The 16,488-nt window shown below is 31.3% G+C and overlaps 2 protein-coding genes across 2 annotated transcripts; one reads left to right on the top strand and one right to left on the bottom strand.

Moving 5' to 3' along the window:
• The first annotated feature begins 382 nt into the window (after positions 1-382).
• On the top strand, positions 383-7,783 carry LOC131932522 (ran-binding protein 3). The gene is made up of 18 exons (XM_059289445.1): positions 383-519; positions 2,091-2,131; positions 2,471-2,513; positions 2,879-2,992; positions 3,146-3,169; positions 3,365-3,451; positions 3,670-3,717; positions 3,940-4,026; positions 4,265-4,321; positions 4,524-4,707; positions 4,827-4,905; positions 5,033-5,150; positions 5,734-5,855; positions 5,948-6,068; positions 6,180-6,319; positions 6,423-6,565; positions 6,662-6,735; positions 7,536-7,783. The coding sequence occupies exons 1-18, from the start codon at positions 501-503 to the stop codon at positions 7,592-7,594; spliced, it is 1,560 nt and encodes a 519-aa protein (XP_059145428.1). The 5' UTR covers positions 383-500; the 3' UTR covers positions 7,595-7,783.
• Positions 7,473-16,414, bottom strand: LOC131932521 (FGGY carbohydrate kinase domain-containing protein). Its single transcript, XM_059289444.1, has 16 exons — positions 16,385-16,414; positions 14,991-15,171; positions 14,604-14,721; positions 14,113-14,264; positions 13,304-13,389; positions 13,020-13,135; positions 12,660-12,788; positions 11,897-11,991; positions 11,584-11,691; positions 11,119-11,180; positions 10,677-10,833; positions 9,930-10,004; positions 9,680-9,800; positions 9,049-9,143; positions 8,432-8,493; positions 7,473-7,871 (listed from the first exon to the last, which is right to left on the bottom strand). The coding sequence occupies exons 2-16, from the start codon at positions 15,162-15,164 to the stop codon at positions 7,793-7,795; spliced, it is 1,629 nt and encodes a 542-aa protein (XP_059145427.1). The 5' UTR covers positions 15,165-15,171; positions 16,385-16,414; the 3' UTR covers positions 7,473-7,792.
• Positions 16,415-16,488: the final 74 nt, after the last annotated feature.

Raw genomic sequence — 16,488 nt, 5'->3', positions numbered from 1 at the left:
TAAAAATCGAATTTGTGAACAAGAATGATTAGCCATGGTTGTTTTATTTCCACCACCCCATCCTTTGACCCAAAATGTACGCGCATACTAACTAGAGTCTAGATCTAGATTTCTAGATCACTATTCTAATAAACCGAAAGCTAAACATGGCCTATTCAGTATTCATATCTTGTAATAACAAAACAATGGGACTATTAAATAAACTAAAAAGTAGGCTACCTAAATATATTTCTAAGAAGTTCGACTACGCAATACATTTTTAAATCACTTAAGCTGTTGGTTAAAAATAAAAATCGCTTTTCGTGTATTGATCTAAATATAGTTTAGATTTAGACTTTAGATCCACGTTTGAAATCACTAAGTGTACAAAATTTAAAAAAAAATAAAAACATCGGGGCCTAAGCCTAGAGTTTAGAAACCTAAAAATAAAATTGCTAAAAAAGATTTACTTCTGCGCCATCTATATCACGTGATATTTAAAGAATTAAACAACAAGAAAGATGGCGGACAATGCTGCAGGTGAATATAAAAAAATATACATTGCATTTTAATTTATTTAAAGTTTGCATAGTGAGGGTGTTTAAAAACGAATAGTTTCATACGTTTGTTTACATATCTGAAATTAACCTGCTTCTTGTTATATTAAATCGGTTATGGACAGGTAAACAAACCTCTTACCGGGCAGTATTCATCAGCAGTGCCGGAGCTAGATTTAGCCTTGAAAAGATTAACTCCCCTTGCATTCATCACATTGCATCTTTTTCTAGAACTAGAATCTAACCGTTATTCTAGATCTTATAATTTGTATTAAAAATAATAACAAAGCATGCAGTTTGCACTCATAGTATTCACTTGTTTGATTTTATTCTGAACAAAGCCAACTCAACTCTGGGATCTAATTCTATTCTATTTCTAAACAAATCCTACCCCCCCCCCCCCTCAAAAACACACTCTGAACCCCTGCATACTAATGCTAGTGCATGATACTGCTACTGTATGCATTAGTTGTTGATCCTAACTCAGTTTCAAACTAGAATCTAGACAGATTACCTTTTTGATTAATATCAGGTGATGTTACTTGAGATAATTTTAATTTAAAGTGAAATAATCTGCTGTTATCCACAACACAATTCACAATGAAACTAGTTAGTTAGGCCTAAACTAATAATAGTCTAATACTCAAAGGCTAGGTCCTAGATCTAGAATCTAGTTATTAATAAAGTAGGCGTAGGTCAAATAAAATATAAAATATAGATTAGGCATTCTAATAATTATCTAGATCTACTAATGCTAATAAATAGTAGGGCCTATAGAAAAATAAATTGCGCAGCATTAAGTTGACACGCTGTATTTTGTAGAAATAAGAATGATCTAAGATTATTAAACTCTAGTCTCGTAATGGAAAGACAGCAGGATTTAATAAAACTGCAGCATTGATTATTATAAACTTAAAATACTTCTTAGGCCTAACTAACTTAATCTTTATTTAACCCTATATAATTATTGTATAAACTCACTACCTAATTTGGTCCATAGTTAATATTTCTTATTCATGGAGTTTAGTAAAAAAAATGAACATCCTCAATGTGTATTATCAGTATAATCGGTAATCATAGATTTAGTTTTTTAACAGAATATAGGCCTTCACTTTGTTTTGCATTTCTTTTGACCTTAGCTTACATACTTATCATTTAGCATTGGGCTTATAACTATACATCTAATCTAAAACTAATCCTAATACAAACTTACAACTCTTTTATTCTTTATTATGAATATGAATAATGTTATTTAGCTAAAGGAAAGTAATCTTTAAAACTCAGTTGAAACAGTACTTTGAGTAGACTAGTTATTTTTCCTTTGCCAGCTAATTAGACCAAGTGATTCAACACTGATAACTTGAAAGTTGATTGAATCTGTATCAATAATAAAAATGGGATTTATGATTCTTTAATATATAATATAAACTAAAACACTCTTATTATTACTCTTGAAATACAATTTCAGAAATGGGTTTTAAGATTTAGCTAAGAGGGTTATCTAGCTTAAGTTGTATGAAAAAATAATATTTAAAACCTACATTGTATTTGCAGATTCCACTAAAAGTGAAGATGAAAATGTGGAAGATTATAAAGTAAGTTAAAGCTTAATAGTAATATATATTCACACTTTTTTTTTTTCTAATTTTTTTCCTTGATCAGCTTGCATCACCAGTCAGACTATTTACTGAGGCTGTTCTCATTGTCAATCAAATTTTATAGGAATGTTTTATTGTTGCATTGTTCAACTTAGAAATTATAATACAAATGTCTTTATAGCCATTAACTTACTTCTTGTAAGACACTAAAATCACTGGTAGTTGTTTTCTTGTGTGATGTAGATTTTTAAAATTATCTGTGTTAGGTAGGACTTCCACAAATATTTGGAGTTTGAAAAACACATTCTTTAAAAAGAATTTTGTTACTTTTTTCAGGTCTCCTCTACCTTTAACAATCCTCAATCAGCTACCAATTCAGGTAATTTAGTTATCATTTTAATTATTAAAAAAATACTTTACATGCTCAGTATTAACAGTTGAAATGAACCAAGTATGTTAAATTAATAAATTTAACACATATGTGTCAATAACTAAATGGGATTATGATTCTATTTTACTTCTTCCTCAAACAATTGACTTCTTCTGTCTTTTCAACCATATGATACATTTTATTTTCACTGTAAACAAACTGATAAAGTGTTATCCTAATGCATAAAATAAACTTTTGAATAAGTTTATTTTCTTTCTACATTCAAACTTTTGAGCAATGAAAAGTTTAAAAACAACTTTTGTCTAATTTATTTTTATGTACAATTATAATGTTTTTTTTTTTGTTTTATCAAGATTCAAGCTCAACGTCCAGTCATGACAATGTTCAATCAGTCAGTAGTACAGATGTCAGAGAACATCCTATTATACAGCCATCCAAGCTTGCTGCACCACAACCTGGATTTTGGGGTTTGTTTTTTTTAATTTGCATTTAAATGAGATTTGCACAGCTTAAGAATAGCTAATCTTTCTATTTGATAAACAGATATTTCTGATGTGTTGAAAAACAAAGTAAATATATTTCTTTTGCCACTTAACTTACAACTATTTTTTATTTGACAGCATTTGGTTCAGCTCATAATGCAGGTAAGAAAATCTGTCATAGCATTGTGTTCCTTATTTTGCTTTATGCTTACTGTGATTAAATTAAAGGTATTTGTTGGGTAGTCAAAAGAATTAAGTTGATTACTCAAATGTAAATGATAGTTATCCATTGTTTTTCAATATAAACGGTTTATTAGTTGAATGTTCAACATTTTAATATATTTTACTTTTATTCAGGAATGTATTCAAATCCCTTTGTACCAAAGGCACCACTAAAAACAGATGTGGTTTCTACAGCTTCAGCATCAGGGGAGGATAGAGAAAGTAAGTGAAGACTGTTTAAATGCAATTCTATAAATAAAAAAAAACATTGGAATAGATTTAAAAAAATATTTACCAGTCTTTTTAAAATGAAGGCCTCCTACCTAAATGTCTACTGTCATTTGAAAATTTAGCACAAATCCTAACATTTTCTAGACTGGCTGGTGACTTTTTTTTTTCAAAAAGAAAATCTTTTCTTAATTCTATTCATTTATTAACAGGTATTATTGCCCCTGGTAAACTTGGTGCAGCTGTTGGCAGAGATTTTGGTAATGAAATTTTTATTGCTTACAAACTTACTCTGGTTATATCACTTATTAATCTTAAATTTAAAGATATAGCAACATTTCTGAATAGAACGATTACTTTATTAATTCACATTTATATTGATTCAGATTAAATCTTCTGCTAAATCTATTCTGTACTTTTAAAAAATGTGTTATTCAGTTGTCAATTAGTCAACATAGTTTTGAATGTTATTATTTCTACAGGTTCTGGCTTTACTTGTAATGCTAGTAAATCTTTTCATATTCGACCATCAGTATTCTCAGGATCTTCTCCTTCAAATCATGTTAAAGGTGGGAATATTGCTGTGTTGAAATACCAAGGTTTAGAGTTATTATTAGTTTATACTTTTTAAAATTATATTGACCTTCTCAGGATTGACGTTAAATATGTGTGTAAATCTTTTTGTTAACATAAGAAAATTTAAATCTAGACATGACTTTCTTAATAAAAATCCCTAAAAAGAACTTTTGTAATTATTTAAACAAGTGATTGAAAAATATAATCAGTATTGAAAATATTCATTTACAGCTCCTCTTTTGAAACCAGCCAAATTGCCTGATCCTACAAAAACAACAGAAAACAAAGGTAAATTTAGATTATAATATTAGATGTTTATAAAGATTTTACTGGTACGAGTTATAAGCTGCCACTGATTGTAGAATTGTCTAGCCAAATGTGCATTATCTTCTATAGAGACAGAGGGCAATATAGCCGAGAGAAGATAAGAAATGTCCCATTTAAAATAATTTAATGTGTTAGAGTTGAATGCAAATTTTTTTGTTTATAGTTGATACTGAGACAGATAGTTCAGCTGCTGTCAGGGAAAGATTGTCCGGTGCTGACAGTGAAGTCTCTTCTTCTTCCTCATCCTCCTCATCACCACTTATAGCACAGCAAGATTTAGAAGCTGCTCCACCTAAGGAGCCAGCTTACAAACAGGAGATTGTAGCAGATATTAGTAAAAATAATAAGTAAGATTTTGCTTTTGTTCAAAACAAACAATATTCAGCTCAACTTGTTATCATATTTCGTATAACCTTTATTACAATATAATTTGTATGGTCTAACGTCTTTTATTTTAAATTTTCAGGTTAAAAGATACATCTGGTGTTTCAACTAGTTCAAATTCTGATTTTGTCTTTGGTAAAAATCTTTCACAGCGAGCCACAGTAAGTATTAGTTGGGGGTCCTATGTTATGTGAATACCAATCAACTCAAATATTAATCCATTAAGGTACCAATGAACAGTTTGAGCTTGAAGTTTACTTATGCTATTTTTTATTTATTTGTTGCTAGGGCATCACATCTGGTGAACCTACTGCAATATTTGGAGAAAATTTAACATCCAAAACTGTTACAGAAACAAATGGATCTAAAGAATTATCAAACAAAGATGACAGTGATTCTGACTCAGGTAATGTGTCGAAATTGTTAAAATAAATTGTTGTATTTGTGCTTTTTGTGAAGCTAACTAGCCAAATTTTCTTGACATTGTATAGTAGCTAAGGTTTGTCTTTATGATTAGACTTTGGCATTTAGCTATTATACATTTAAGAGCAGGTCATTATAAAGAAAACAACTGTTCCAAAAAATTAATAAATATCTTTTATTCCAAATTGCATGACACCAAAATAAATTACTAATGACAAAGATAATCAGGAATCACTTTAAAGCCACCAACCTAAAGCAAAAATAAAAATCCAATAACCATTTGTCACCTTCAGAAAATCGAAAGTCATTAGAATGGATGAAAATAGTAATTATTATACATCTTAAGAAATTATTCTAATTATTCTATATGCTAATATTTTTATTCAGATAATTATCAATTAAATATACAATCAATTAAAAATTTTGGTGTTCATTTAAAATAGCTGACAAAATAACTACATCTTTTTTTGAATCGAAAGATTTTTTTCTTTTTTAAAGATCTGTTAGCTAGCAGTAGTAGCAGGGTACACATACAACCCAGATAATAATTTGAACCTTAATTACAGGTAGACTAAATAGAACTCTTGAAGAATCTGCTCGAGAGTATCAAGCCAAACATGAAAACAAAACTGAATTGAAAGAAGTAGAGAGAATCACAGGTGAAGAAGATGAGTCCAATGTTTTACAGGTAATAACTGGCAACTTATCATTATTAAAGTTTATCAGCAAGAATTTCTATACATTTTTAACTCTATAAAAAATACTTAATAATTATTTCAGGCTAATGCCAAGCTGTTCTTGTTTGATGCTACAACACAGTCATGGGTAGAAAGAGGTCGTGGCATTATTAGGCTAAATGACCGTTCTTCTGATGATACTAAAGCCTTCCAGTCTCGGTTAGGTAAATGGGAGATTAAAAATATTTATATTTTGTTTTGAACATACATTACTAAATCACACTCAAATTTGAATCTAAATTGATTAACTAATTTTCTTTTTTCCCTTGAAATAGTAATGCGTACTCAGGGCAGTTTGCGTGTAGTTTTAAACACAAAAATTTGGCCTGGAATGACAATTGAGAGAGCATCAGCGAAGTCTGTGAGGATCACAGCAATGGACACTGATGAGAATGTCAAAGTTTTCCTTATTATGGTCAGTTTACCCTTAGATGATGCCAAAATTTTATTTAGACACTAAATTTTGTGTGATGTTTGTAAGGATTTTTTAAAAAATGATAAAATTTGAATCTCTCTAGACCAATACCAAAGACTCTGAGAATCTATTAAGAGCGATTGATTGGAGGATTCAGCGGCTGAAAATCCAGGAAGAACCACACAGCGAGACACGGCCAGGAGAAAAGAGGAAGGCGGATTCTGACTTTGAATATCCACATAAAAAGTGAGTTCTGTGCTCTTAAAATATTTAATCTTCTTTAATACTTTAAAGGACCTTACTTTAGGAATATTTGAAATGATTTGACAAATATTTCTTCAGGAAAATAAACAGTCCATCTGAGTGTGTAAAGAAAGATGAATCAGACAGTAGTGTTCAGGATCCAGAGACTGAAGGTACTTAACTGGACTAAGAACTTGAAACATAATTTTGAAATATATTATTGACATTTTGTTTGTTTGTTATTTCTTGATTTTATCTGTATATTGATAATTATACTCAATGCCATTTTGGGATTTTGTTAACTTCAAATGTTCTGATTCTACTAAAATATTTGAAGTTCATTTTACAGTTTTAAATGATGAAAGAAATTAAAATTATCTCTTATGTCTTTTTGTGTTGTTTCTATATGTTTGTACTGTGTGTACAAGCTGGCTGTTACTGTATACTGTGCTGTTACTATTTGTATATTAATAAATAGATATGTTATCTGTTTTATAGTGACATAAAAACCAACCTAAAAAAAATACATGGACTAGGGTGAATTTCAAAAGGTTAACTGCTAAAAAATTCTTATGAGTTTTAAAATGTAGATAGTTGAATGTTAAAGAAATAATACTGAGAAATGTGTAAAAACACCAATTTGCTAAACATATGATTTCAACATGTCAGATTGACATTTTAATATTTTATTTAACTGGAAGCTTGCCATGAGACACTGCACCACAAACTATACTATTATTATACTTGAGCCAACACATGGGTAGCAACCAGAATGTACTAAAAGTAATACATGTTGAGCCAGCGCCATTACAGTAGTTCAATCTTGCTTCAAGTATTTTGTGTGAGTGATGTTAGGACATTTGTAACAAAGTCTGGCATAACTTTAATATACCTGGGTGTTCTGTTTTAAAAGACACAATAATTATAGAATAAATGACAAACTCCATTGATAAATGATTCTGTTTTTCCACAGCTTCTTGCGAAAGCCACTCTTCGTCTTTAACAATCAAGTCAGAGTCAGATGAAATCTGACCTTAAGTATGCATTGACTCAGTCCCAATTTGAAACAGGACCACACATTTCTTGTTTTGAAGAATGTAAATATGTGAGACCCAGTTTGATACTGTAACCCTTCCTATTTTATTGTACCGGGTAGACGATATTATACCTCTCATGGAATTTTCATCAGTCAAGGATGGTGTAATAAAAATTAATGGCTCATCTTCTTTGTTATTCTTTCATCAAGCTTTGGTATTTTCTCTGGTCTTTTAACATCTCAAGGAACACATGGTACTTTTTCTCGTGAAACCTGGTCAAAGATGGGAAAAGTTATTATAAAAGAAGTGTTCCCTGCCCATCTATTCATATACATGATAAAATAAACATCTGTTTTATACACTACAATCAGTTTTCTTTATTCAAACGTTTCAAAAAAAAAATGTAATATTATGTCAACTAATAATTTTATACATTTAAATTTAGCTTAAGCCTAAAACTAAATGTATGCAATATTTTTAAAAACAAAAATGAATAATTCAAGTAATATATATTTTTAGCACTAAATCATGTCTTTATTTTCAACAAATCCACTCATTATTTAAAGGTTTGTCTGTGTGAGCTAAAAGGACCTGATAAATTTATTTTTTTTGCTGGGAAAAACCTTTCGTCTAGAATTAATAGTAAAGTATTCAACTTAAGTAATTTTTGCCCAAAAATAATATAAACATTCCTACCATTCAGGTCACAACTCTTGATAAACAATAAGTTATTTATGCAGGATGCCACATTTAACAGTGGACTTGACAACAAACTACATAATTGTCTATTCCATTATTAATAATACAGTTCTATTCATTTGGTTTTAATCACCTTTTATCACTGTTGTCTGGAAAAATAATTTGTCCTTGACCACCCATTGAAAACATGGCTTCCTAAAAAAGTTATTGATTTAGGATTATATACCTTGTAAACATGGTGAAAAAAGAATAAAAATAAAAGAAATAATCATCAAAATAAGTTACATAGCACACAAGTTCTGTACAACTACAGATAATTTGATTTATCAATTCTTAATTTATAGAATAAAGTTAATGTTACTTCAAAGCCTCTTAAAAGATGTGGTTTCTATATTTAAAAAAAAATTGCATAAAACAGTAAAGTGGGACAACTTAAATTGCAGAAATTACCCTCTTGGTATGTGACAAAAACAAAACAGTCAGTTTTGGAATATTGAGATACAACTTGAGACAATGAGATGAAATAACCAAGCAATAAAGTTGCTACAAACAAAACTGAAAAAATTTAGTTCACATAATTTTAGTGGTCAGATATATTTGTTTTTAATGTCAGTTGTATTTGGAAAAACTTTAATGCTTACAAAATAACACTGTATTTTAATGGTTGCCATTAAATGAATGAGTAGTTTACAAGTAAACTTGCATCCCGTACTGAGTGCCCTAATATAGCCTTGATGTAAAGGTGCATACCTCTAAACTTTCAAACTGTCCAGAGGCGGCTGCACCTAATATTGCAGCACCCAGTAGGACAGACTGTTCCGTATCAGGAAGTATCAATGGTAAACCTAATGACGAAAAGTAAGATTTCATGTATCAGGAGGTATCAGTGGTAAACCTAATGAGAAAAGTAAGATTTCATGTATCAGGAAGTATCAATGGTAAACCTAAAGAGAAAAGTAAGATTTCATGTATCAGGAGGTATCAGTAGTAAACCTAATGACGAAAAGTAAGATTTCATGTATCAGGAGGTATCAGTGGTAAACCTAAAGAGAAAAGTAAGATTTCATGTATCAGGAGGTATCAGTGGTAAACCTAATGAGAAAAGTAAGATTTCATGTATCAGGAAGTATCAATGGTAAACCTAAAGAGAAAAGTAAGATTTCATGTATCAGGAGGTATCAGTAGTAAACCTAATGACGAAAAGTAAGATTTCATGTATCAGAAAGTATCAATGGTAAACCTAATGAGAAAAGTAAGATTTCATGTATCAGGAAGTATCAATGGTAAACCTAATGAGAAAAGTCAGATTTCAAACTGTTGAAAAAAATGTTTCAATTAATTAAGAAAATTAAAAGTATAACTTTTAGGGGTTTAAATTTACCTAAAACATCAGAATGTGTTTTCATGTAAAGAGAGTTGCTGCGTAATCCACCACAGAAATAAATGGATGATATCACATGACCACATCTCTCCATCTCGGACACAATGTGTTTTGTGCCATACTGTGGACATGATTTTATGTTGCAAGTGTATTCTATGTGAAAGTACACTACCCACACACATTCAAAGTTACTTAAAGTGAAATCTAAGAATGAAAGAAGAATGCTATATTAAACTGAAACAGTACTCACAGCCAATGCTTGCACCATTGCCAGGTAAAGTATAGCCAAGTCATCTAAAGAACTTGACAGAGTAAGGCCACAGACCTGTGAGAAACAAGGTAATAGATGATGATGATGAGACGAAAAAAAAAAAAACATTTTACTACACTCATAAAACTTCATAAAATGATACAAATCTGTCTATAGGGTAGATTACACATGAGACTGCTGCTCAATAATAGACATATTATAACCTAACTAGTGATTGTAAGAAATTCTAATGCAATTTTTAAAAAGCCATAATCTTAAGGCAGATGAATACCTATGTGTGCATTAATGTATTTGTAGAAACAAATACACAGTACACAGGCCTACACAATACAAATAAGTTATGATCAATAAATAATTATTCATAGCTTGACATTTAGAACAATAGACACCTAAAGATGGATGTCTATTCATTTAAAGCAGGGGTCTCCAAACTTTTCAATCCGAGGGCCGCATCGACTATCAAATTTCAGTTCGGGGGCCAGTTACTTCCAGGCATGTCTTTGATTTCTCTGGGCAAAGTTCCTCAGCCATCATCAACAAACGTTTTTTCCGTGGACAAAAAGATTTCCGCGGGCCGGATAAGAGGACATCGCGGGCCGAATGCGGCCCGCGGGCCGTAGTTTGGAGACCCCTGATTTAAAGCATGCAATTATAATAGTAGCAATTAGTAATTCAAATTAATTGAAAAGTTTGGTAAGAAAAAAATAGCTTTAGAAATAATTTTACCATCCCCTTAAGACTTGGGTCAGCTAGAGGTGATCGATTCCCATGGAAATCTGGCCAAATGTGAACATTTTGAGTTAAGTGAGCAGCTGATGGCAGATTGGTTTGGTTTGCCATGTCCTGGATATGTTGATTTAAGAAATCGTAGGGGTGAACGCACCTGCCAACAATTTTTGGTTAATTATAGTCATAAATCTAGATCCTACAACCAACATTAGCTACCACATTTTGAGATGACAAAATATAGATGCTGGTATGATGTCTTAATGAGTTTCAAATTAAATTTTTAATAAAAAAACAAAATTTCTATATCATAAGCATTTGTTGAGAGCTTTTACTACAATGTGTGAAGGGGAATTAAGTTGTTTTAAAAATCCTTAGAGTACTAAAAATGTATGTCATTAAGCGATGAAGTAATAGTATATAACAAAGGCATCAATCTTACTTTTCTTTGGCTAACTCTTGAATTGTAGAAAATGATGGATGGGTAAATGTAATAAAGTCCATCTAAAAGAAAAGAAATTGACATTACAATTTTTTTTAAAGTAAAAAATAGTTATGTCCAAAGGCATTTCACCAAAGGCATTTCACATCCAGGATAATGCCCAGTAGCCTTTACTAATCTAAGTGAAGGTCAAATGTTTGTTTAAAAGATCTAAGCAGTTTCTCCCAGGCATCTCTTCCAAGAAAGTCTACCCCATCCCCCCAAAAATGAGATGGATTTTATAAAGTAAACATAAACTTTTACTAGTGTGTGTCCCTGAAAATTTCAACCCCCCCCCCCCCCCCCAGAGAAATAAGTCTGGAAGAAACACTGGATCTAAGCAAGTTAGAGAGCTCATAGCCTGCCTTTCTTTCAAAGCAATCTATTTGAGTAGAAAATAATCTTGACAAAATGTTAAAAAATTACCAGTTTGCCAGTAGCACTCTGTCCTCCTTCATTGACCCACATTTCAGGAAGTATAGCAGAATGATAAGGGCCCCAAACTCCAGGTACAAACGTTCCTTTCTTGCTGCACTGTTATTTTTATTGAAAACTTAAATTTGAACAAAAAACATGAACTTACATTAAGTAAAGCTAGAGATCTAGAAATCTACTAATATTGTTTTGATAGTGGGTCTGTATTATTTCCTTGCTATTTTTAAATGCATACAAAAACCTCCAATTTAAAAGTGACTTATTGAATCATGTAAAATATTTATCAAAACAAATGTCTACTTACTATGATATGGCAGGTTGAAGTCCCTGCAATAATGACTAGACTATTTTCTATTTCTGATGTCCAGGTCTTACCACTTGGGCAACAACCTAGACAAGCTGACCAACAAAAACAAAATTCAACATCAGAAACATATGAAATAAAATTAATAATAGTTAAATAACAAGCATATTTTTAAAAGAATAATGACCTAAGAAAAAAAAATTGAACATAATACTTTGCTGCATTATTTTAGTAATTTTAGTCTGTTCATTATTTTCTCTGAATTATTTATTTATAATATTTAATAACATAATAACTCTTATGAAATCATAAAGTAAATAAGTCTATTTTCATAGATGCTACTAAGCGACAGAAAATGTTATTAGTAAGCCTAGGTCTATATACAGTCTAAAAGTTATCTTAATAATTAATATAATTATTTTAATTTTTCAAACAAGTGAACAACAACTAATTCAAATGAATGTGGTTATATAATCAACACAAAATTAACTGCAAAGAAATTTTTTTCCTCAACAAAAATTGTGATTTGTAAAAAAAAATATACTGTAAAACATTAACTGTAAAACCAAAATTTTAAAACTTTCCTTTATTGAAAGAAAACTACAAGATGCAGAGAAAAAAAAACATGATTAGCTATTTATAAAACATATTACCCATAAACCCCCTCCTAAAAAAAACATCTAAATTTTTCTTATGTTTTTAAATAATCTATCACAGTTTAATTTTTTTGGATAGAAACCTATAAATGTATTTTTCACTTTACCCAAGGCACCAGCATGAGCATCAATGAGTGAAGTTCCCACAGGTGTGTTGGCTGGAAGTCCAAGACTAGCAGCTACCTCCTGCAATAATCCACTTCCACAAGCTGTCCCAGGTCTTTGAACTTGATTTCCTATTTAAGTAATAAGGAAGGGGAGAGAATATGCATTATTTTCTTAGCAAGCAGAGTCCTTATAAGTTACAGCATAAAAAATGTTATTAGTCAACATTTATTTGTTATTTTTATTTTTTAAAATAAAGCAAAATATATAGCAAATTAAACTTCGATTTATTTTTCTAAGTCAAAAACTTCATACTCAATATAATGTAAATTTACACGGTGAATTAGTAGATGATTAATTACCAATCTTTAAGTGGTCATCAATGACTAAATCACTTAAATTTATCAAACTGAGAAAATCATCACTCCAGCCTTTTCCTCCATCATATCCCCACTTACATATGGTAGAACATAAAGATCTATAAAGACAAGTGAAAATAAACTAAAGTTTCAAAATGTTTGTTTTAGTTTTACATTTTTTTAAATGTTATTCAAAACATTTTGCATATCAAATTTGTATATAGGCCTACAGAAGAATAATATAAACATAAACAGTGTATTGTTAATGTTATACTATAGTAATTAACCTGCTTAAACTCCCTGTTGATTTCCATGTTAGAAAATCTGGCAAGTCCATAAGGTGACCAATCTTTGCCCAAGTGTCAGGAAGGTTCTGAGAAATGAAAAAGTACACAATTTTTACAAAAACAATTATAATAAAAATCAATTAACTATAAGTATGATTCATAAGAAAAAAAAGAAAGTTTATATCCTCAAATGAGACATGACAGATTATTGAGTTTCATTGATTTGATTGAACGTTTTAGTATTGTTGAAAGATAAATATTGATGATGAAATAAAACTAACATTTTTGTAGGTTGCCATGATAGACATATGTAGTAGCCTGCTAAGGTATAGAACTGAACATGATAATTGCAACTGTGTAATGCAGACCATACAGTTTCATTACATCATCTTTTCCCGTTCGTGCCCAAGACATATGAGGCATATGAAGTGGAGTTCATCTGTTTCAGTGACCTCGGCATATGTAGGGATAGTGTGGTCAGCACTTTGCCCAGCCTTCTTTACTTTCCCTAACCTGAGTTAGGTACCCATCAGAACTGGGTGGACTCAGGAACATTCTACTGACTTGAACCCAGATTCGAACTTGAGACTTTTGGGTTAGCAGTATAGTTCTCTACTGCTAGACCATGCCGTCCCATAATATCATTATATACTAAGGTATATACCTTTTACCTGATTGATTTATAAAGTAATGTAAAGCATTTTAAATGAAAGAATAAAGCAAAGGCATAGGTCTATCATTTTGGTTACATCATTTTAAATTATGAACTCACAAAAATCATGAACAAAAATTCATCTAGATACTCTTACCTCTTTGAGCCACATTAGTTTTGGCATCTGCATCTCTAGAGACATTGTCCCACCTACTGTGTCTAGTACTGGGTGGGCAGTAGCATTGATGACACCGACCTGTCTCTCTGCTCTGTGGTCCATCCACATTATAATGTTCTGATCTTTGTCTCCTTTGTAAACAAGTATTAACTATTTGTGATAATATCTTTAAAACAGTTTTTCTCCTTAAAGTTACATCTATCAACAGTTATTTTAAATTCTGATAGAAAAAAAACATTTCTGCAGGATCGTCTTCCTTTTCTGTTTGTCCCCTAGAACACACATGGGGCAGATGAAGTAGAGTTTATCTGCTTCAGAGACCTCGGCATTTGAAGATGTGGTCAGTATTTTGCCCAACTGCCTTTTTTCCCATCAGAGACATCTTACTTACTTGAACCCTTATCTTTCTGCAGCATAGCAGTTTTTAAATATGTTAACTCATTTTTTAACCAAAACTTTAAGTAACATACCATCAATAGAGACTGTCAGTGGTAGAAAGTTTTCATCAAGCACTACCAAAGAGCAGGTGGCATCAAAGCCAATTCCTTTAATACTTTTGGGATCAACAGAAGATTCTGCTAGCGACCTCTGATTTTAAACAAATAATAAAATATTGAAGTTTTTAAAAATAATAACTTTTCAAATGAAATAAATAATATTTTAATGTTCTACTCAAAGTTATTTAAATTAGTTAACATAGTTAAAGAAGAGATTATTCATTCAATAAAAAATACAATGTTACCAGTTGATGTAAAGTAAATAAAAAACCAAAGGTTTTTTATTTATATTTAATTATCTGGCTGTTTCATATTTAATAAATTCAAGCAATCTAAGTTGATAATGATTGACAGAGATACCTGAATACTTCTGACCACAGCATTCCAAATATTAGTTGAAGATTGTTGATAGAAGTCTGATTTAGGGTTCCATATAGTGATTTCTTCAACACAGGTGGCTAGTATGGACCCAGTGTCACTGACCACACAGGCTCTTGCACTGCTGGTGCCAACATCAACACCAATATAATTCATTTTTTCTCTGGATTTGAAAATAAAAAAAAGCTTAAAAGAGTGATTTTAAGAAAAAACAAATTCTCAGAAATATTTTGTTGAAATACATCAACTCGCAACTCTGATGGGTACCTAACTCACGTTAGGTAAAGTAAAGGTGGCTGGGCATAGTGCTGACCACACTATCTCTTCATATGCCGAGGTCGCAGAAACAAGTGAACTCTACTTCGCTTGCCCCGTAGACGGTCAGGTTTGACAAGGGAACTTTACTTTACTTTTTACATAAACTCTAGTGTCTTACTTAAGAATATATACATATATTAGGGGGACTGTGTAGTTGAATGGTACCGCTGACAAATGCTATAGCGTGTCTCAAGTTTGGATAGCAGCTTAAGGGACGTCCCAGAGTCAGTCCAGCTCTGATAGGTACCCGACTTATATTTTGTTAGGGAAACAAAAGTTGCTGGGCATAGTGCTGACCAAATTATCCCCTTGTATGCTGGGATCATTAAAACTCTTCTATATCAGTCTCATGTGTCTTGGTAATGAACAGGAAAGAAGATATGTTTAGAAAATAATTTTGACTATTTAATTTGTAACCTAAATAGTTCAACTAATACTGCAATTGCGTTGAGCCATATCTAATGTGTTCTACAAAATTAAATTGATGGTAAATGATACAGTGTAGACAGTGTGTATAGATAGTCCAGATCGACCCAAAGCCCTACTCACAACCCTTGTCTTGACCTGAAAATTGACTTTAGTCAGATTGCCCCCCCCCCCCCCTGCCTATCCCTGCAGTTTAGTTGCATTTAATATAAGTTAATAGATCTAGATTCAATATTTTATATTTATGTTTAGTTAACGTTTTGCCCCGAAATAAATATAGAATGAAAATATGAAAATAATATATTATATAATCTCCTGAATCCCCTGGTCTGACCCCGGGCATTCATAAGTCATACATTTAAGGCTTGTTAGCTGGGGAGTGGGGGACAGCAACCCATCTAATCTAGGACAGAAAACTCCAAAATCAAATAACTGCTGCTAGATCTCTAGTGTATTTTTACTATTTTGCATATTATTGAATATTAATGAATAAAAATATTGTTCTTTAGTCTAGTGGACCAATGCTATGGATGGAAGCAGAGGAAAAGCAGGTAGAAGTCGGGGTCAACGGGCCATAATTAGTCCTTATGGATGGCGCATATATGTTGACAGTTGTTGACACTTCTTAATACTTGAACTTGATGACTTATCGACTTTTGTGCCAGTGTCTACTACTCTAACCTAACACACGTCATTAATGATTAATGACACAAAATGACGAAAATGTAATAGAAAT

This window comes from Physella acuta, unplaced genomic scaffold, assembly GCF_028476545.2.
Source record: "Physella acuta isolate Inbredline_101_S28 unplaced genomic scaffold, ASM2847654v3 ptg002193l, whole genome shotgun sequence".
NCBI lineage: Eukaryota > Metazoa > Mollusca > Gastropoda > Physidae > Physella > Physella acuta.
Note: the sequence above shows the minus strand (reverse complement) of the source record. Positions and strands in the feature narration are given on the sequence as shown.